The 22,635-nt window shown below is 37.3% G+C and overlaps 3 protein-coding genes across 5 annotated transcripts; 2 read left to right on the plus strand and 1 right to left on the minus strand.

Annotated features, from left to right (window-relative positions):
* The first annotated feature begins 6,211 nt into the window (after positions 1-6,211).
* LOC121738187 (zinc finger protein OZF-like) lies at positions 6,212-11,215 on the plus strand. The gene is made up of 5 exons (XM_042130084.1): positions 6,212-6,371; positions 7,210-7,329; positions 8,106-8,238; positions 9,179-9,340; positions 10,079-11,215. Exons 1-5 carry the CDS (start codon positions 6,264-6,266, stop codon positions 10,750-10,752), a joined length of 1,197 nt encoding a protein of 398 aa, XP_041986018.1. The 5' UTR covers positions 6,212-6,263; the 3' UTR covers positions 10,753-11,215.
* Positions 11,216-12,927: 1,712 nt separating this feature from the next.
* Positions 12,928-17,479, minus strand: LOC121738182 (zinc finger protein 468-like). Of its 3 annotated transcripts, none has more exons than XM_042130075.1 (7): positions 17,110-17,479; positions 16,406-16,685; positions 16,198-16,313; positions 15,888-16,001; positions 15,346-15,481; positions 14,519-14,848; positions 12,928-14,202 (listed from the first exon to the last, which is right to left on the minus strand). In XM_042130075.1, exons 1-7 carry the CDS (start codon positions 17,290-17,292, stop codon positions 13,118-13,120), a joined length of 2,244 nt encoding a protein of 747 aa, XP_041986009.1. In that variant the 5' UTR covers positions 17,293-17,479; the 3' UTR covers positions 12,928-13,117. The 3 variants fall into 3 exon arrangements, with proteins under 3 accessions (XP_041986009.1, XP_041986010.1, XP_041986012.1); XM_042130076.1 differs by having other exon boundaries at positions 17,106-17,479; XM_042130078.1 differs by lacking the exon at positions 17,110-17,479 and adding an exon at positions 16,828-16,933.
* Positions 17,480-18,163: 684 nt separating this feature from the next.
* LOC121738184 (gastrula zinc finger protein XlCGF57.1-like) lies at positions 18,164-22,412 on the plus strand. The gene is made up of 6 exons (XM_042130079.1): positions 18,164-18,430; positions 18,613-18,726; positions 18,915-19,050; positions 20,262-20,588; positions 20,742-21,410; positions 21,519-22,412. Exons 1-6 carry the CDS (start codon positions 18,323-18,325, stop codon positions 22,058-22,060), a joined length of 1,896 nt encoding a protein of 631 aa, XP_041986013.1. The 5' UTR covers positions 18,164-18,322; the 3' UTR covers positions 22,061-22,412.
* Positions 22,413-22,635: the final 223 nt, after the last annotated feature.

Genomic DNA, 22,635 nt, shown 5'->3' on the forward strand with positions numbered 1-22,635 from the left:
CAAACGAGCAAATGGGTCACCTGATGGAAAGCAACTTCCGTCGCCCATGGACACTCGCAGCATCAGAAGAGCTGCAAGTGCGTTGCCGGCCTTTTAAGAGGGAATAGGGTAATAGGGGAGGGTAGGGAAGGGAAGGGAATAGTTGAGGGTAGGGAAGGGAATAGGGTAGGTTTTAGGGGATTGGGCCTCCGGTAAACTCACTCACTCGGCGAAACACAGCGCAAGCGCTGTTTCACGCCGGTTTTCTGTGAGAACGTGGTATTTATCCGGTCGAGCCGGCCCATTCGTGCCGAAGCATGGCTCTCCCACGTATAAAATATATAGATAGAATAGATGCAAAAGTGTCTGTCTGTCTGTCTGCCGCACTTAATTTTTTGCTGCGATACTTTGCTAGGTATCACATACTTTGAGTGAGTTATAAAGGACATAGGAAATTATTTTTATTCTGGTCAAAATATGTGCGTCTCCCGTGCGATAATAGAATTTTTGTGCAAAAGAGTTGGAGCCGTCATTAACGGCCGTTCCCAATATTTGATCTATCTCTGGTTTTGCCCTACTAGAGATAGGAATAGCTCAAATTTTAGAGACATACCTAATATGTCAATTCAATGCTAGCTGCGATCGGTTGTATGTCAAACCAGAGATAGATTAAATATTGGGAACGGCCGCTAGAGTATTAAGTAAGTACTTAAATATAAAATTTTTATTTTAAAACTGCAGATGACATAAGTACTTATTCAATGCAAGTTCTATTCATACTTTTCTAGGTTTTCCCAGGTGTGGTCACAATTCTTAGCAATAATAAAAATAGTATAACTATGACACAGGCTTTTAAACAATAACTAGGTAGTAGGTACATATGAGTAAGGTAACTTAGGTAAGTAAGTCATATATTTTAATAAATATTATGACCTACACCTATTTTAAATTAAAAACCGGCCAAGTGCGAGTCGCACTCGCTTACGAAAAGTTCCATAACTAAAGGAAGAAATATTATGCAATGTTTTTATCCATGTTTAGTGTTCCGTAGCCAAATGGGAAAAACGGAACCCTTATAGAAACCCTTCTACGGACGGACAGACGGATATGACGAATCTATAAGGGTTTTTTTGCTATTTGGGTACGAAACCCTAAAAATATATTATTATACGGGTCCTTCCCGTTTCATACCACTTATTTTTCATACCGCGGTATGAAACAGCGGAGTACTGTTTTTGAATTGCCTGTTTCGCACCGCGGTGCTTGGAGTGGTATGAAACGACGAATTCTTTTTTGGTATGGGTGGATTCGTACCATGAATTTTATTAAATATTTTTAGTCTAATCAGTTATTTATACTGGCGTATAGAAAAGTGGTAACAAGAAGAAATAAAAAATATTTTGTATAAAGAAATGTCATTTCTTTCAAAATCAAAAAATATATTATATACTATCAGACTTCTAGCAATAGAATCACAGCTTGATTACACAAAGAGCTTTAAAATTAACCTAACACTTACGAATAATAAAAACTAAGGAATCGTAACTCCCATACTATTACCGTTTTAAATTTGGTTCCTTTTGATATTATGTCATGTAACGTCAGCCTAGTACGGCTCAAGGTCACCTAAATATTGCAAATGTATTGAAAATTGAAATGTGTACCTAAGGTACACTTTTTTGACGAGTATGGTGGAGCATGTTTTTTGACGGAGTTACTTTTCCTTAGTTTTTATTATTCGTAGCCTAACACTATAGTATAATTAATTTTAAATTATCAAAAAAAATAATAAATGTACTTATGGTCCGGGAGCTGTCAATCTCAAAAGTGCCCTCATAGTGTGCATTGATTTTTTTGATGAAAATAGATAGTTTAGAAAATATTAATAAAAAAACGCAATATAGGTAGGGTTCCGTAGTACCGCTAGTTTTTTTAAATTTTTGTATGGTTGTGACGTGGGAGGGCCATGCTTCGGCACGAATGGGCCGGCTCGATCGGAGGAATACCACGGGCTCACAGAAAATCGGCGTGAAACAGCGCTTGCGCTGTGTTTCGCCGATTGAGTGAGTTTACCGGAGGCCCACCGCCCAATCCCCTACCCTATTCTCTTCCCAACTCTCCCCTGCCCTATTACCCTATTCCCTCTTAAAAGGATGGTAACGCAACTGCAGCTCTTCTGTTGTTGCGAGTGTCCATGAGCGACGGAAGTTGCTTTCCATCTAGTGACCCATTTGCTCGTTTCATATTCTTTGATTTATTTCAATTGAATGGGTTGATCATTTTGAATTTTTTACATCATCAGGTTTTTTTAATAAAGCACAATAATACTTAAACTTTTCGTAAACCGTCAATAAATTGCTCACTATGTATTTGGTTTCTCTGAGATGAATTTATTTAATTTAAATAATAAAATAAAATAATAATATGTTATAAATAATAATAATAAATAATAAAATAATTTATATAATATGTATAGATATTTTGAGCTTGACTGTACTAAAATCTGCGCTGCGGTACGAATCTACTAATTCAAAAAAGGTCTTCGCTGTTTCGGACGCCGCGGTATAAAATAGGCAATTCAAAAACAGTACTTTGCTGTTTCATACCGCGGTATGAAAAATTTGTGGTATGAATCGGGAAGGACCCTTATATACAGCCGGACATAGACACTCCTCATTTTTGGAAGTCGGTTAATCGTCCGGATGGAGTATTCAAACTAGACTTTTGTTTTAAGTTCTTTCCGACTCGCACTTAGCCGATTTTTAATTTTAATAAGGATGTGTGTTGATATACCTAGTATCATATTCTGCCTGATAGCGGAAATAATACATGCAAGGCCATACTAGCAACACTATACGCAATTAAATAAAAGGAAATTCGTTATAGTATGGAATATTAGAATATAAACGTAACCGAAATTGGTTTTCATCTGTGTGAAAAATATTTAAGTATACGTATACACTTACAAAAGCATGATTGAACATGAATTCTATGAAATTAAATTGTCAACGTGCGGCACGTGCCGACTGGACGTCAAAAATGAGTGCTGCTGTCATGTATCACACGTCTCTTTTTACCACGCAGTGTTACTGATAGTGACATCTCTCTTGCTCAGGCCTTTTTTCTCTATTCCGCTAGGTATATTAACTTTATGCTCGGCGCCGAATTTTATCATTTAATCGGTTCAAAGGTTTAATCGTGAAGAGGTATTAGTCAGACAGACCGACAGGCACGCTTTCGCATTTGTCCTAATAATATTGTTTTAGTGTAAGGAGGAATTAATGAAACTTAACTTAACTGAACTTAAAAAAAAATTAATGAAGGTTTAGCTGACTCAGCTGTAGGAGAAATGACAAAGTGCCATCTAGTGGCAGGTAACGTCAACGGACAGACAACGAAGACAATTTATAGCGTCGCTGCGCGTGCGATAGCGCGTATGAGCAGTTGGTAAATACCGCGTAACAGCAAAATGCGCAAAATTGAGATATTGCTCCAGCCGATTCGAAACGCATATTGGCTTATATTAGGCTTCGCAGAATTTAAATTATCCAATTAGAAACGTACATTTTGCCATCGAAACAATACCGCGGAACAGTAGGCGGCCGGAAGTTAGAAGCAATTCCGCGTATTTACTACAGCGGCAAGAAAAATATATCGAAAATAGTAAAGTGCTCCCAGAAATAACATTTTTTCTGAGATAAACCACCACGTAAGTATATTTTAATTATTGTTTAATATTGTTCATATGTATTGTATTCATGCTAGAATGTTTCAATTAATTTACCACCATTTCCATTGCTTTGAAGATCAAGGAAGGTTACATGACGTGATCATTATATCTTCACCTTAAAAATACATGCGGCAATCAATCGCCATGACTGAATATGATCACCAGGTTGGGGAAGTAGTTCAGTTAAACTAAAGCACGCCGGCAATATGGGCGACTAGTTGTGCTAACCCTACCCACTAAAACCACCTGCGATTTGCCTTCAGCCGTATACGGAGGGATGTTCTGAATTTGTCAAAAACAGGACTCCCTCCACAACCGGACGGTCTTCTCCAAAAGGGAGCACACTACCATCACAGTAAGAGAACGCTTCGGCAAATTGAAGAGTTCCCTTCGGCGTCGAAACTAGCTATTAGCCGGGTAGGTCCCAGCCATACCGATTTTCCTTTAGCCGTATACGGAGGGATGTTCTGGAATTGTCAAACACAGGGCTACCTCCACGACCAGACGGTCTTCTCCAAAAGGGAGCAGACTATCACCAAAGTAAGGAAACGCGTAGGTGAATTGTAGAGTTCCCTTCGGCGTCGGGACCAGCTAAGCCGGGTAGGTTTCCAGCCTCACCCGGAGCCCCAATTGCATTGAAATTTGGAGGTTCGCATAATGATGCCTCCCCACTCCCGATGCGGATTAGAGAATAGCTCATTCATTATCTTTGTTACTCTATGGCCCAGCGATCGTATGCCTCGTGGCTGCTTTCCTTCTCTTTAAACCCTCCGGAACTCCCACTGCAGGCCGTGACGTCCTCTCTGGAACGAGGATGAGTGACTTGGCGAAGACCTTCGTAACCAGCTGTCACGATGGATCTCCCGCTAGGGCAGTAGCTGCCGCCTAGGAGACCGTACGACACCTCCTAGTAACCCTCACCACTACGTTGCGAAGAGTAGCTGCCGCCCGGCAAATGCCCGCCTTATTACTACGAAATTAGTAACGGAATCTGCCTATATTGAACCACCGTACAGCGCTAAGCTTCGACAGACTGGATTCTGGCGGCTATACTCTGGAGAGTATAGCTGCGCTGTGGTCCCTACATTTAAGCGTCGAACTCATTTTGACCTTCGACCCTCTGATAACAAGTGCTCCAGGTGGGGGTGCTTTTCTTCAGGTCCATGGAAGAGCAGGGCTTAAGTATGTACGTTATATATCAATATAATATGTTTTTTATTTTAAATGATTATTATGATCTCTGTCAGATAAAGTCAAAAATCTATGAAAAATTGGGATATCAATTAAAAATAAGAATAGATAATATTGTCAAATGATTTTGGTAATTAACACGTATTGTAAATGAAAATTTAGTGCTGGTGTCTGTACACGGGTGGCGGGACTTTTTGTCATAAGAAACACACTCGCGTAAAAGTTAATTAAAATATATTGAAAGAAACACATTATAACACTCAATTATGACAATAAAACAAAATTGTAAATATTAAACTAATGAAATTAAATATAAAATATGCGAAAACAAGTTAGCGCGCGGAGCTCGGAAAATTCTCTCATCCTTCTATTCTATTTTTTATTTGAATTTTAAAATTCCGCGGCAAACTCCTTCTTCCCCTTTTTATACTTTATTAACAAAATCTAGCTAGTGCTTTGGCATTGAGGCTGTACGCCGTTGCCTCAATGCAATACCTGTGTACTATTATTATTATTTGCTATACACGTGATATTTTTGCTAAGTTACAGTGAAACAAAATATAAAATATTTGATTTTTCTAATAAAAAAATTCAACATTTTACTAAATTGTTTGATTTAAAAACCACGTATCTTTAATATTAAGCCTATTTATTTTGTAATTACTTAATACAAAAACGCGTAAGTGTTTTTGACTTGACTTTACACAAAACCTAAGCAAATTGCGAACAAATTTACCTTACTAATCACTAAAGGAAAGTACAAAGAACTAGCTGTTAAGTTCAGTCGGTAATAGGAGTCAAAATAGCTGAGATATTCAGTTTTTTCTTCCTCCTGTAAAATCATCAAAAAGCAGATACACGGTATTTACCAACTGCTCATACGCGGTATCGCACGCGCAGCGACGATAGGGTATTTTTACTCCTTAGGTACGGAACCCTGAAATGAATTATTAATAGTAAACCTCTTAGTTTTTTACGTGAATTACTTTCGAAAGCAAGCGACCAGTTATACTTACTGTGATTTTATCAAGCTGTTATACAATAAAGATGAATGACAAAAAGATTAAATCTTTCTCATAAATTCTATCCGGAAAAATAACAAAAAATGTTAAAGATCGACAGTATATATTATAAGTCTATGACCATAATCATCAGCATTGCACCCTCAATGGGTGCAATGCTGCGGATGATGATTATGGTATAAAAATAAATCATTGGTACATAATACTTAATCTATGATTGCACCGGACGTGTCCGGTGATGTCAAATATAATCTGTAGTTGTTTAATGCTGAAGAGGAAGAAGAAGATCTGTATTGTTTATTTTATAGGTTAGCTTTATCAACAAAAAGGTTCTTAAAAAAATGCTAAAGAAAGCTTACTGCTATTTGTGCTTGTCTGTTAATAAAAGAACTATTAATATTTTTAAAACAAACCTGCAGTGTCTTTATGAGAAGCTCGCAGACTTAAAGGTACCTAGACGTAAACACTATGAAGTAAACACAAATCTTGATATCTGTTGTAAAAAAACTTATAAAGGCTTGATTCAGCCCTACTAAGAGTTTCGAGCAGCATGAGAAATAAACAGTGGGTACTGACTAGTGACTTCTGAGTTCTGACTACCCCCAGGAATGTTTATTATATCAAATCTGAATCAAAATAGTAGGAAACATAATATCTCTTATCGCCATAAGTCCACTGCTATTTTCTGCCTTAAGTTACCTAATTTAAGTAAAGTTTTTTTTTTTTTTTTTATGAAACAAGGGGGCAAACGAGCAAACGGGTCACCTGATGGAAAGCAACTTCCGTCGCCCATGGACACTCGCAGCATCAGAAGAGCTGCAGGTGCGTTGCCGTCCTTTTAAGAGGGAATAGGATAATAGGGGAGGGTAGGGATGGGAAGGAAACGGAATAGGGGAGGGCAGGGAAGGGAATAGGGTAGGGGATTGGGCCTCCGGTAAACTCACTCACTCGGCGAAACACAGCGCAAGCGCTGTTTCACGCCGGTTTTCTGTGAGGACGTGGTATTTCTCCGGTCGAGCCGGCCCATTCGTGCCGAAGCATGGCTCTCCCACGTTTAACTTATATGATTACATTAAGCCCTTGTTTGCACCATTTTCTTCTTTACATGGATATGGAATATTACAGTATTTCAGACTTCCATGCGTAAGACAGCAGGGCTCTTATTTCTTTTCACATTTTAAGCAATGGGTGGTTTTGTTTTTGTCTCTGGTATTTTATACAAATTTTCATACTACTATGGTTGCTTCTTACCCATTCTTTGCAACATAACATAATCTTTATTTATAGCTAACCGAGAATGAATGTTGGATGTGCTACATCTGTCACACAAGGCTGCAGCAGTGTCTCCGGCTGCAGCAGTTGGCCATGCAGACTCGAGGCCTCATCGATGGTGTTTTCCAGAATAAGGTAGTTATTAGAATGAATAACAATAATTTGTAATTAACCATACCCTTGTTGCTTGACCCTGACCTACAAATCAACAGAGCAAAGTCTATCTGTCAATACACTCTGACATTGGCAATCTACGAAACTGCCATTAAAGAAGAAGAAGAAGAACAATAATATGCAAAAACAATCATTAAAAAATATTGTTATCTGTCCCATAGGGATAATAATAATAATAATATCTATGGATGCTTCACACCACATCAGTCTGGCCCCGTGCTAAGTACCTTAAGGACTTGTGTTACAGGTACCAGACAACGGAAGTATATTTAATACTTTTATACTATATATATATAATTAATATTTTTATTATATAACACACATATTTAATACACATCCAGACCCGGGAACATTGAAAACTTTTTGTTCCGTCAGCGGGATTTAAACCTGTGACTCCCAGCTTGAGCTACCAACAAACAACACTCAACAAATCCAGTAAGGCAATTCAGGATTGCTACTGGAATAACATAAACGGCTACTGGAATGCAATTCAGAACATTCCAGTACCCTTTTAATTATTTTCAGTAGCATTCCAACACTGGATTACATTTTAACCGCCTACGTCTAAGCAAAAATTTTGACCTGTATTTATGTGTCTATGGATGTTTAACTGTTCCCTCATAACTGCTTAACTAGTTAACATAATCAGACATATGGTGTCATTGGAAGCCTCTTTCTCATGGGTCAGGATAATATTATAGGTTTTTACTACTTACTAGCCTAAATTATATTTTTAGATCAAAATCGAGTGTGGAGCCATCAAATCTTTATTGGAACTATCACAGTCCAAGACGAAAATCACTTCTGAAACTCACACATCTTCGAGTTGTGTGAAACAGGAGGCTGTTATAGATCGTCCATATGTTGACGGTGAGTAGAGAGAGAGAGAGAAACTTGCCTAGCCTTAAATCAGCCTATCCCAAAATAGGTCTAAAGGTGTGGGACCCAGGATAAAATGAGGGTGTTGTGTAGAGGCTTGGGGGGTGATTTATTTCATTTAGATTTTTTTAAGATTGAAACAATGGGGGCGCAATTTTTTTTTCTCAAAGTGGGTACTAGACAAAATAAGTTTGGAAACCCATGCCTTATATTGATAGTTCCCAAGCCCTACAAAAGACATTTGAGGTTCTTTATTTGGTTCACATTAAGTATATTAATATGAAGCTTGCAATACAGTTACGCCAGGATTCATTTATCGCGCGGGCAACATATATTTCTGGAGCAAAAAGTATCTTAAGTCATTTACTGGCACTCAATGTATCTCTATACCAAAGTTCATTTCAGCGGTTTGGACGTGAAGAGGTAACAGATAGACGTGGGAGAGCCATGCTTCGGCACGAATGGGCCGGCTCGACCGAAATACCACGTTCTTACAGAAAACCGGCGTGAAACAGCGCTTGCGCTGTGTTTCGCCGAGTGAGTGAGTTTACCGGAGGCCCAATCCCCTACCCTACTCCCTTCCGTACCCTCCCCTATTCCCTTCCCTAAACTCTCCTATTATCCTATCGGTAACGCACCTGCAGCTCTTCTGATGCTGCGAGTGTCCATGGGCGACGGAAGTTGCTTTCCATCAGGTGACCCGTTTGCTCGTTTGCCCCCTTATTTCATAAAAAAAAGACACTTTTAGTGTGGATATCAAGTGGCAAGCCAAGCCTAGCCAACATTTTAACAACATGACTGGTGATACTATTTTGGCTACACTTTACAGAACCACATTACGTTCTGTCACTTTACATTTTACTGTGACTTTACATAACTGTATTACATAGTCTATAACACATGAGCTTTATACTTTATCGCATCTTTACAGATCACAATGAAACACAATATGCGAGTAATTCAAAAGAAGAAAAGAAATGTATAAAATTTGAAGTGCAGCCAGTGAAACAGGAATATCTAGAGGGCAGAGAGCAAACAGCTTGGCCGGAACAGAATTTACATGCGGTTATGAAAATAGAAATAGAAGCTCTAGGTATGTCTTATTTAATACTACACGTGGTAGAGTCATGCTTCGGTACAAATGGGCCGGCTCGACCGGGGAAATACCACGGGCTCACAGAAAACCGGCGTGAAACCGCACTTGCGCTGTGTTTCGCCGAGTGAGTGAGTTTACCGGTGGCCCAATCCCCTACCCTATTCCCTTCCCTATTCCCTTCAATACCCTCACCTATTCCCTCTTAAAGGACCGGCAACGCACCTGCAGCTCTTCTGATGTTGCGAGTGTCCATGGACGACGGGAGTTGCTTTCCATCAGGTGATCCGTTTGCTCGTTTGCCCCCTTATTTCATTTATAAAAAAACACGTCGCATGACTCCATTGCACCGAATTTCGTTCATTTCTCCGAAACCGTGCATTTTGCTTTGATACAAACTATCTTAAATTTCACCTAAATCGGTTCAGCCAGCGTTCAGACCAGCTATGTAAGAGTGATTTTTATAGTACCCAAGTGAGTGTAGAAGGGGTTGCGGGTTCGAATCCCGCCGACGGAACAAAGTTTTCAAAGTTCCCGGGTCATGGATGTGTATTAAATATGTGTATCATAAAAATCTTAAATATATGTATAGCATAAAAGTATTAACTATATTTCCGTTGTCTGGTACCCGTAACACACGTCCTTCAGGTACTTAGCACGGGGCCAGACTGATGTTTCACAAACTAAAAGAGTTTTTGAGATTTAAAATAATAACAAATGACATACATTTTACTTCAGGTACAGAACAAGACGAGCAAGAAATCGCAAACGACAGCGAAGGAGTCAATTCTCAGAGTCACAAGAAGCCGCTGACCTGTGAAGTTTGTTTGAAAACGTTCACATACAAAAGCCAGTTAGTACGGCATACTATTATCCATATCAATGAAAAACCCCACAACTGTGATGTGTGCGGAAAGAAATTCGCAGATAAGAACAATTTGAAGAAGCACCAACGAACGCACACTGGTTACAAACCATATAATTGCGAGGTGTGCTCGAAGAAATTCATTCAACGGAGCGCTCTGACTAATCATATGAGAACACACACTGGTGAAAAACCGTTCTCCTGCGATGTGTGCTCAAAAAAGTTTTCTATGAAACCGTCGCTGGAGATCCACATGAAAATACATACGGGTGACAAGCCGTACTCCTGCGATTACTGTGAGAGGAAATTCATAGAGCGGAGTACGCTGTTGAACCATATAAAGACACATACAGGCGAGAAACCGTTCATGTGTGACATTTGCTCTAAAAAGTTTTCCATGCGGGCAGCTCTGAATAATCATATGAGAACACATACGGGTGATAAACCGTTTAGCTGCGAAATATGCTTTAAGAATTTCTCAAGAACCAGTCATTTGTCGAGGCATAGGAAGAATATTCATAACCGTATAGGCCGAGCGCAGGTTTAACATCATACATAATTTGGTAGGGTTATCATGTACTATTAAATAAATATTTATGATACTACATCGTTTGGTCGGGTTATGTGAATGTTAGTTGTGTAGTCGACTAGTTCTAATTAAATTATACCGTGCAAGAAAGGTTTAAAATGTACACATTTATTACCGCACTCAGAGACGAATATTAATTACTTGATTGCTACCTTGACTGTAATTAAATGTACCATTAATGAAATTGATTCATAGGCAGTTTACAGACGTTTTAAGTCAATTCAGTGAGAGCCAGTCCACACGGTGCGTTGCATACTCTGTTCTCCTCCGTCACTGATGTGCTCGACGCTGTAAGGTTACATTATAAGAGAATGCTCCCTGTCAGGGAGCAGCTTAATTGCATTCCGGTTAAAGCAGTGTTACCAACAATTGAAAAAACTCTCAAAAGAAAACAAAGCAATAAAGAACAATTAATGATAATATTATATTTTGATGTTGTTTTTCTGCCCTTACTCCTTTATGCTCCTTTCAAACTTTCTTCGTATGAGAATTTTGATGGCACCCGGCCTCCTAAGTCCTAACTCCTAGGCAGTGGCGTAGGCTATAGGGTGGCAGGGCTGGCAAAATGCCATGCAGGGCCCCCGATCCAAAAAGGCCTCGGCCCAAGGGGCTCCATGAGGTCAGATTTTTTTATACATTGTTTTATTATTAACATGACGATTTTTACTGATTGGGTCAATTTGCCACGGGCCCCGGATGTTATAGTTACGCCACTGCTCCTAAGCCTAAGTTCTAAGTCCTGAGCCTAACTCCTAACAAGTATAATTTTCAAAAACAGTTTTTTCTGATCTAGTTCTTATTTTTAGCGGAGTTAAACATTGGTTAACCCCTCAACTCCCATTTTTCACGATCCAGGTGTTAATGCGAACATTTGGCTGTCTATCTGTATTTCGATATGGAGATATATTGAGTCCCTGGAAAGGATATACAATAATAATAATAATCTGCTCGCAGGGCAGCTTGTGACGAGCTGTTGGGGAGTAGCGACCCCACGTATCCGAGTGCTCCCAGGGAAGCCCCTGCCTCCTTGCCTTCACCGGCCAGCCAGAGTGAACACTGGCGGAGAATCAGGCCCTACCTCTGCCCTGCCTTAACTGGCCGGTCGTATATAATAAGTAATGATAAACACGTTATGCAGTGATTTAGTAAAAGAAAAATATTTTGTAGTACGCGTGGTAATAGAAACTTGCGTTGTGTAGGCTTAGAATTGAACTCCAGTAAGACCAAGGTGATGACAAACTCTGCAAACCAAGACATAACAGTCAATGACTACAAACTAGAATATGTCAAAAACTATACTTACCTTGGACAGATAATTTCCTTCGAGGACCAAATGACCAAAGAAATAGAAAAACGAATAGCACATGGTTGGAACAAATTTTGGTCACTAAAAGAGATTCTAAAAAGCAAAGACCTAAGCTTGCGTATAAAAAGCAAGACTTTTAATACATGTGACCTGCCCTGTCTAACTTATGGCTCTGAAACATGGTCCCTTACCAAAACGCATAGAGAAAAACTAGCAAAATGCCAGAGAACCATGGAGCGCAGCATGATGGGGTGCAAACTGCAAGACCGACAGCTTAGCCTAACAATCAGGATGAACACTAAAGTAGTCGACATCCTCAGACGAATAGATATGCTAAAATGGAGATCGGCAGGTAGGCTAGGTAGGCTGTACGATGCAAACAAAGTAAATGGAGTCAGAGAGTCATTATGTGGTATCCAAGAGACGGTAAAAGGACAAGAGGTCGACCCGCCATGAGATGGGAAGACGAAATGAAACTTACTGCTGGGCCCTACTGGACAAGAGTAGCACAGGATAGAAAATACTGGAAAGAGCTGGAGGAGGCCTTTGCCAACAGGCACACCGAATTAAGAGACTATATTATATAACAAGAAAATCCTTATAACGCTGCAAAACAGATAATTCGGAAAAAAAGGCTAAATAAAAAAATGTTCAAAGTTCAAAATTTTTATTTGCAACCAAGTACATATATAAATCAACATACATTGACGACATACACAACTTATGCCTTGTTCGGGCGTTTGCAAAACAATTACAAAATTATAATTTTAATGATTATTCTTCAAATACTTAAATATAATATTATTTTTATGATATTCTTTTAAATTATGAAATTAAACTACCAGAAATCAATTTAACCTTTAAAGACATCAATTTTGGACCGTTTCGTGCCGCAAAAGTAGCTCTGTCATGGAAAGGCAGTAATATAGGTTACATTTTATCCTGGCATCCCCACGGAAACGGGAACCACCGCACGCTACAAGCTGAAGTCCACGCGGACGGACTCGCGGGCGACAGCTAGTTTTCTATATGCATACTTAATTTGTGTCCATTTAGACGATTTACTGAGGGAAACCTCTTTTGACAAATATTACAGGTGTAAAGTATAATTTGGCGATGAACATCTCTTATATGTCTTTTAAAACAAAACAGTTTCATAAACTTCTTTGCACATATAGGACAGCTATATGGTTTTAATGGGTCTATGCCTGTATGAACTTTTGCATGAACTTTCAATTCACTTATCAATGAAAACTTCACATTACATACAACACAGCTATATGGATATGCTTTATGTACCACTTTTCTATGTCTATTTAAATCTCTTAAATGTATAAATTCCTCTGGACACATATTACAGCTATGTCGTTGGTCGTATGTATGAACTTTTGCATGTCGTTTCAAATTACTCTCATAAGCAAACTTCTTTTGACATACATCACAGCTAAATGATGTATTCGAATGAATCATTCTAATGTGTTTTCTTAAACATTTCTTCCCTCGGAATTTTTCTAAACATATATCACAACTGTATGGTGTTTCACCTGTATGAATTTTGATATGTTCCGATAAATATACTTTTTTTGTCAACTTTTTATCACAAATGTGACAGGTTAGCAAGTTTTCATCTGTATGGATGAGCATATGTTCATTTAATCGAGAACGAAGGGAGAATCCTCGATAACAGATGTTGCAACTAAACTGTTTGGTACCAGAATGCATATGCTTATTGTGGTTATATAAAGTGCTTCTATGGGCAAAGCTCTTCCCACAAATATCACAGCTGAATGGTCTGTCACCTGTATGAACTATTGTGTGTGAGAACAAAGCAGCCTTGTTGGTAAACATCTTTGAACAAATGTCGCAGCCAAACTGTTTTTCAACATGAACACTTTTGATGTGATCCAGTAATCTCGATTTACTTTTCCATTCCTTTAAACAATAGTCACAGGTGTACGGTATGTTATGAGTCTTCATATATTTCCGTAGCAATTTCAATTTGTTTACAAACTTCTTGGAACTACCATCACAACTTTGCAGCTTCTGACTGCAGGACCGAGCCTCACTATTTCCATTCTTGCCGTTTGTTATTTGCTTGATAACTGAAAAAAGAATTTTTTGAGAATTTTACTTACAGTATTTTACAGCATGGTGCATATGTGATTCAACCAATTTTGTCAAATAGCTACCAATATCCACCATTAAACTTTTTTTTATGAAATAAGGGGGCAAATGAGCAAACGGGTTGCCTGATGGAAAGCAACTACCGTCGCCCATGGACACTTGCAACATCAGAAGAGCTGCTGGTGCATTGCCGGCCTTTTAAGAGGGAACACACTCTTTTCTTGAAGGTTTGCAGGTTGTATAGGTCCAGAGATACTGCTGGTGACAGTTTATCTACTAATGTTCAAAACATACCTTCATCTCCTGTCTTGTCTTCTATTTTCTGTGTCATTTCCTTATCATCTTTATTCTGTGCGTCTGTATATTTAGCTGCAGCTTGGTCATCGAGACATTCTGTGACTTGATGTCTTCTAGGACTTTGATTAACATATTTGTTAATTTCATTTTGGCTCAGCTTAACTATGTTTACTCTAAGCACAGGTCCTAGTTCATTTAGGTCAGCACTCAGTAATTCCCGTATACCGTTACCACATTGATTGTCTTCTCTGAATTTTATTACTGCTTCATCATTTTCCTCATAGTCATTATATGTTGTATTGTTTAAATATTCAACTTCGTCCTTGCCTAAAACATTTTTATTTTTAGCTGCAGAAATCAAATAGCTTATATTTACCTGCAAGTTGCAACTCTGTTGTGCCAAATTATCAAGCAGAAACTACAATTTTCGCAACAAAAAATATGTCCTTCACCATCTCTCAAAGTAAACTTATGCATGGGCGTACCGAGGAAGGGCAGGGGGGGGCTGCGCCCCCCCCCCGGGATAATTTTGACGTCCCTACTAAGTATATTATCTAGTACTTTCATCTATAAAAATAACAAATTTTAGCGATTTCTTTGCAATACAACTAAAAATTGTTAATTTTTATTCTTTATAAACACCTAGCTTATAAAAAATCTGATTTGCCCCCCCCTCTGGCCCACAATCTGCGTAATTTGCCCCCCCCCCGGGCCCAGAACCTGGGTACGCCCATGAACTTATGTCTAAATTGGTTTAGATAGGGTTTGGATAGAGGTATCAGACAGACTTACACATTGTTATGTAGGAACAATAATACATTTACCATCATAATTGTCTGGTTCTGTCTTTAAATCTGGCTCCTGTTTGACATCGACGGTAGTTTCTGCTATGGAAATATTCTTCCTTTTATAGGTTGTCAATTCCAATAAAGATTCAAACAATCCAAACTCAATTTTGATCTGAAAATAAGAAACATTTCAATTTTAATATAGTCACAGAAAAACCTGACTTTTAGTGCAGGCATGTGTATAATAAACATGATGATACTGTTTTTGTTAACACAATAAAATCCAATAAACATTATTATTTTTTCCACACAAGAAATATATGCTAAACGAGCTTTTGCCCGCGGCTTCGCTCGCATTAAGTATCATTATATACAAACTTTCATCCCCTATTTGAACCCCTTTGGGTTGGAATTTATCAAAATCCTTTCTTAGCGGATGCCTACGTCATAACATCTACCTGCATTCCAAATTTCAGCCCGATCCGTCCAGTGGTTTGGACTGTGCGTTGATAGATCACTATGTCAATCAGTCAGTCAGTCACCTTTGAGTTTTATATATATAGATGTTCCAAAGGTACCTTATTCTGGCCATCAACGAGACCCCGTGTCTGCACAGCCAACTGCTGCAGCCGGAGACATTGCTGCAGCCTTGTGTGACAGATGTAGCACATCCAACATTCGCTGTCTCTAACCTATACACATTTTAGACAACAAATTAAACTAACCTGAAACTATATGTATAATGGCTGGTGGGAAGTCATGTGTACGTCATATGAAAGTGTATTTGCCATGTATTTGCTGTTGTCTTTCAATTTACATACTTTGATATACGATAGTAGAGCTGATGAGTGAGTAGTTGTGAATTATGATGGTTTAGTGTTTACATACCGTATAGTGCGCCAGGCTCTCATAAAAGTATTGCAGATCCGTTTTATAAATATTAAATGTTCTTTTATTTGTAGCTAAACATAAATAGCAAAACATGTCTAGAGTTTTTGGTATTTCTGAAAAGACAAACGCACAATATTGATTATTTCATACAACAAATTTTTAAGTTTCAGTATTATGTCATAATAAATACATAAATGGCATGTACCTTCCAGCATAACAGTATCTTGTACTGTAATACTGTCATGTTGTTGATTCATACTTTCAACATCCGTTTCAGTAGTGCTTTGACTTTCCAAACATTCCGCAACAAGACTTTTTCTTTGCCTTTTAAGGGACGTATCTCGAGAAGGTCCAGCTTGAGGGGACAGTCGTCTCTTGCGATCCTCTTGACAATGAAATTTTGTCGGTACAGCCTCATCTGTCAAAAATATCTTCTGACTGAAGCCCATTTTGTATTTCAAGTAGTTTGTTGTATCTTTTTCTATCTGTAATAAAATAATACATAATAATATTAAAGGTTTTTTTGTTTTGATTGATGATCTTTTTCCCATAGTGCCCCGTTTTCCTATAGGCCAACCGATACCTCTATTTATTGTATTAGTAGTTATTGTATTTAGGATTCAGTACCTATGACATGGTATGTTTATATTTCTCTAAGACCCAACTATGACCTACTTATATCTAATTTACAAACATTTGCCAATGTTATATGTACCGTACCGTACGGTACCTATTTATCAATGTGACACAAAAGACAATAATATTACTATCAACAGTCAACAATATGCGACAATATTTTCAAAACATAATACCTACATTAAGTACAGGTTATTATTATGATAATCTGGTATGAAATTCTAGATAACTTCTGTCTAGTGTCTTATTAACTTAATTTAAATACTTACTTACATCAAAGTGATCTTCACACATAAAAATGTTTGAATGCGATAAAACGCTCTTTGGGTCTCTTCGAGCTAATTGTAACCACATTTTTCGTCTTTTGGGATTAGTTGGAACAGAAACGAATATTTTTTCTGGAGTTTTTAAAGACGTATTTTTACATTCTGGCACTGCACACCATTTATACACCATTATCACGGATTAATTAAAGAAAAACCACGGAAAAACAGCTTAGCTCTTTTAATTGTAACTTTGTTTACTTGCCAGTGACGTCATCGACGTCATGTGATCGTCGCCATTTTCTAAATAGCGTTTTTCGCGCGACTTGGAGAATTTAAACTTTAATATTCATTTTCTTTGCTAATACAAAATATTTCCCGGAAATATTAATACAATATGACGACCTCTGTGGCTCAGTGGTGAGCGCGTCGGTAGCTCAAGCCGGGGGTCGCGGGTTCGAATCCCGCCGACGGAACAAAAAAGTTTTCAATGTTCCCGGGTCTGGATGTGTATTAAATATGTGTATGATATAATAAAAATCTTAAATATATGTATAGTATAAAAGTATTAAATATATTTCCGTTGTCTGGTACCTGTAACACAAGTCCTTTAGGTACTTAGCACGGGGCCAGACTGACGTGGTGTGAAGCGTCCATAGATATAAAAAAAAAAAAAAAAAAAAAAATATGCACAGATTACTAGTTTAAGTTTATTTCATAACAAAGAATAGTTTAAAAATATTTTTCAAAAATTGTCAAATACCCTATTTCTTCTTCATAAACTTACGACAGTATATATTATGTCTATGGTCTTCTTTTTCTCCTTCTTTTATTTACGGCACAGAGTACTTTATTATTATTAGGAATAGAGATATAACTCAACGGCCTAGACGGGAAACTACTAGTCATAGAGTAACTTAAATCTACTAGTGGCGCCGTCTGATAGTAAGCGTCTGAACTACATCGTATTTCTAGTTTCTACAAATTTATACTAGTAATCTGTGGAGCAGTAGATCATAGAGTAACTTAAATATAGATGGTGCACTGTTTAACAATGACGGTATTTCAGGATTTTATCTCAAAATATGAAGAATAGGTACCTTCTGGCTTCTGCTATTTATGCTTAGCGGCAAATAGAAGAAGTCTAGTATATATTTGTAGATTTCTCACGGCCAGACTCCACTGAGCTTACCAAATGCAAATAGATAGAAGTTTTTGACAAAATGATGTTTAACAATTATTGCTATTTATGTTTAGCTACAAATAAAAGAACATTTAACATTTATAAAACGGATCTGCAATACTTTTACGAGAGCCTGGCGCACTATACGGTATGTAAACATTAAACAATCAATATACGGTATGTTAAAAGTGTGTAAATTGAAATACAATAGCAAATACATGGCAAATACACTTTTATATGGCGTACACGGTACACATGACTTCCTGCCAGCCATTATGTAGTTTCAGGTTAATTTAATTTGTTGTCTAAACTGCTTATTTAATTGAATAGATCACAGACAGTGAATGTTGGATGTGCTACATCTGTCACACGAGGCTTCAGCAATGTCTCCGGCTGCAGCAGTTGGCTGTGCAGACACGGGGTCTCATTGATGGCCAGAATAAGGTACCAAATTCAGAACATTTTGCATATATTTCTTGTTCAGAAAAATAATAATTTAATAATAAGTTTATTGGATTTTATTGTTTGATAACAAAAACTGTATCATCGTGTTTATTATACAAAATGTGCCTGCACTGAAAAAATAGTTTTTCTGTGACTATTATTAAAATTGAAATGTTTCTTATTTTCAGATCAATAATAAGTTTGAATCGTTTGAATCTTTATTAGAATTGACAACCTATAAAAGGAAGAATATTTCCATAACACAAAATGCCTTCAATGTCAAACAGCAGCCAGATGTAAAGACAGAACCAGACAATGATGATGGTAAAATGTATACTTGTATACTTATATGTCTTATATGTATAAGGTCTTGTATACTTTTTGTTATAAAATAATATAATAGTATGGGAGCCCTAGAACAATTTTTTTTGAGTAGCTTTGACAAGCAAATTTTTTGTGAGTAGTCATTTTGATAAGACAAACAACTTTTTTATTTGCGAAAAATCTTGAAAGTGGTAGCTGACAGAGATAGAAGGGAACTCTTAAATTATATAACTACCAATCTACCAATATACAAAAAACCGGCCAAGTGCGAGTCGGACTCGCGCACCGAGGGTTCCGACAGCTTAAAGGTATTATAGACCTGAGTATTTAGTATGAATTTCAATTTAATACCTCTACGCGTTTATGAGGAAATGGGTAGTAAGTTTAAAATTATTAAAAAAAAATATATTATGTGATGTAACTAAAAATTTATGGTTTTCGTAATTTTTCCTTTATCTATGCTATAAGACGTTGCTTCGTACCAAATTTCAAGATTCTGAGTTCACGGGAAGCACCTGTAGGTTTTGATTCCCTTGCAAGTGTCGAAAATTTGCGGCATAAACGGCTGTATCTTTTGATTGCGTTGGCTTAGAAGTTTGATTTTTTCACAGCTTCAAGGGACAGTAGACCTGAGTAATTGATATAAATTTCAGCTTCATGCCTCCACGCGTTCCTGAGAAAAAGGGTCTTGACAGACGGACAGACGGACAACAAAGTGATCCTATAAGGGTTCCGTTTTTTCCTTTTGAGGTACGGAACCCTAAAAATCAGCTGGTTAGGGTTCTGTTTTAGGGTACCATAGTCAACCAAGTTTTGTTGATTACAGAACCCTAAAACGGAGCCCTAACCAGCTGATTTTTTGTATATTGGTAGGTTAATAGTTATATAATTTAAGAGTAACATTGTCCTACAAATAAAACAATCCATATTTTAGGACCATCAAATCAAAGTATGAATTCTATGAAATCCTTTCTATCTCTGTTAGCTACCACTTTCAAGATTTTTCGCAGATAAAAAAATTGTTTGTCTTATCAAAATTGAGAAGCTTAATTTAGCTTGTTAGTAATTAAAAAAAATTGTTCTAGGACTCCCTGTCTATACAGTTTCTTTGTGATAAAAAAATTTCGACACAACGAAGTTGCAGGTGTTATCTAGTACATAAAAATAAGTGATGTATTTGATATCTGTAGCTAAAAATAAAACTGTTTTAGGCAAGGACGAAGTTGAATATCTAGACAATACAACATATAATGACTATGAGGAAAATGATGAAGCCGTAATAGATTTCAGAGAAGACAATCAATGTGGTAACGGTCCACGGGATTTACTGAGTGCTGAAGTAAATGAACTAAGACCCTTGCTTAGAGTAAACATTGTTAAGCTGAGCCAAAATGAAATTAACAAATATGTTAATCAAAGTCCTAGAAGACATCAAGTCACAGAATGTCTTGATAACCAAGCTGCAGCTAAATATACAGACGCACAGAATAAAGATGATAAGGATAGACAGAAAATAGAAGACAAGATAGGACATGAAGGTATTTTTTGAACATTAGTCACTCAGTGTTCAGTTTAATGGTAGATATTGGTAGCTGTTTGACATTATTGGTTGAAGCCCTGCACTGCAAGTTTTGTGTGACCACATGCTGTAAAATACTGTAAGGAAAATTCTCAAAAAATATTTTTTTCAGGTATCAAGCAAATAACAAACAGCAAGAATGGAAATAGAGGGGCTCGGTCCCACAGTCAGAATCTGCGAAGTTGTGATGTTTGTTCCAAGACGTTTGTAAATGAAATAAAATTGCTACGGCATATGAAGACTCATAACAGACCGTACACCTGTGACTATTGTGGAAAGAAATGGATACGAAAAGCACATGTATTGGATCACATTAAAAGAGCTCATGGTAAAAAGCAGTTTGGCTGTGATATTTGTTCAAAGAAATGGATACAAAAAGCACATTTATTGGATCACATTAAAAGAGCTCATGGTGAAAAACAGTTTGGCTGCGACATTTGTTCAAAGATGTTTACCAACAAGGCTGATTTGTTCTCACACACAATAGTTCATACAGGTGACAGACCATTCGGCTGTGATATTTGTGGGAAGAGCTTTGCCCATAGAAGCACTTTATATAACCATAATAAGTATAAGCATTCTGATACCAAACAGTTTATTTGTAACATCTGTTATAGGGAATTCTCCCTTCGTTCTCGATTAAATGAACATATTATGCTCATCCATACAGATGAAAAACAACTAACCTGCCACATTTGTGATAAAAAGTTGACACAAAAAATATATTTAAGAGAACATATCAAAATTCATACAGGTGAAAAACCATACAGCTGTGATATATGTTGTAAGAAATTCCGAGGGAAGGAATATTTAAAAAGACACATTAGAAAGATTCATTTGAATACATCAAGAATGATTCATTCGAATACATCATTTAACTGTGATGTATGTCAAAAGAAGTTTTCTGTAAAGGGTAATTTGAATCAACATGCAAAAGTTCATACATACGACCAACGACATTCCTGTAATATGTGTCCAGAGGAGTTTATGCATTTAAGACATTTAAATATGCATAGAAGAGTGGTCCATAAAGTACATCTATATAGCTGTGTTGTATGTAATGAGAAGTTTTCATTGAAGAGTAAATTAAAATTTCATGCAAAAGTTCATAGACGCATAATACCATTAAAACCATATAGCTGTCCTATATGTGCACAGAAGTTTATAAAACTGGATTGTTTTGATAAACATACAAACGATGTTCATGGTGAAATTTTACTTTACACCTGTAATATTTGTCACAGGAAGTTTGTCTCAGTAAATCGTCTAAACAGACACATAATAAGTATGCATATGATAAAAAAGGTGAAAGTTTTTATATGCGATATTTGCAACAAGATATTCCATCTTAGGGATAGCATAACAAAACACATGCGTACTCATAGTGGCAACAAGCCGCAAGCCAAACGAGTTCAACAACATGTAATTTAGAGAAGCTAAGCTGTACAGTATTGCCGTACGAGAATTAATTACCTATATCTTTATATAATCTTTTTTATATCTTTATATATCTTTAAGTATTGCCGTACGAGAATTAATTATATCTTTATATAATAATCTTTATTTGCCATATTTTGGCAAATAAAGATTATGAATTAACTCGGGAACGGCTTCTGCACTGGGGTGATCAAAATGAAACACGTCTTCACGATGAACTAATAGCGGAGTCGAGGAATAGCGAGGTTTTCGGCCTTTTTGGAACGAAGTTCCTTATCCCGCGTTCAGCGTCAAACTGAAGGCTAGACCATGGCTAGACAGAACGACATTTGACCTTGATTTGACCTCGACACTTTTTTATTAGTACCTGCATGTTAGGGGCAGATGGCGTTGATAGTATTCCTGTGCGTCAACTAGATGGCATTTTTTTTAAATAAACGACGACGCGTTAGTATTCCTGGGCGTCAATAGATGGCGTTTTTTTTTTTTTTAATTTTTTTTGAGTGTATATATGTATACGGTTTTTTTCATAACTTCGTTCCATTTGGGTGTCCCTTAAAACCTCTCAA

Source organism: Aricia agestis, chromosome 22 (genome assembly GCF_905147365.1).
Source record: "Aricia agestis chromosome 22, ilAriAges1.1, whole genome shotgun sequence".
NCBI classification, from domain to species: Eukaryota; Metazoa; Arthropoda; class Insecta; order Lepidoptera; family Lycaenidae; genus Aricia; species Aricia agestis.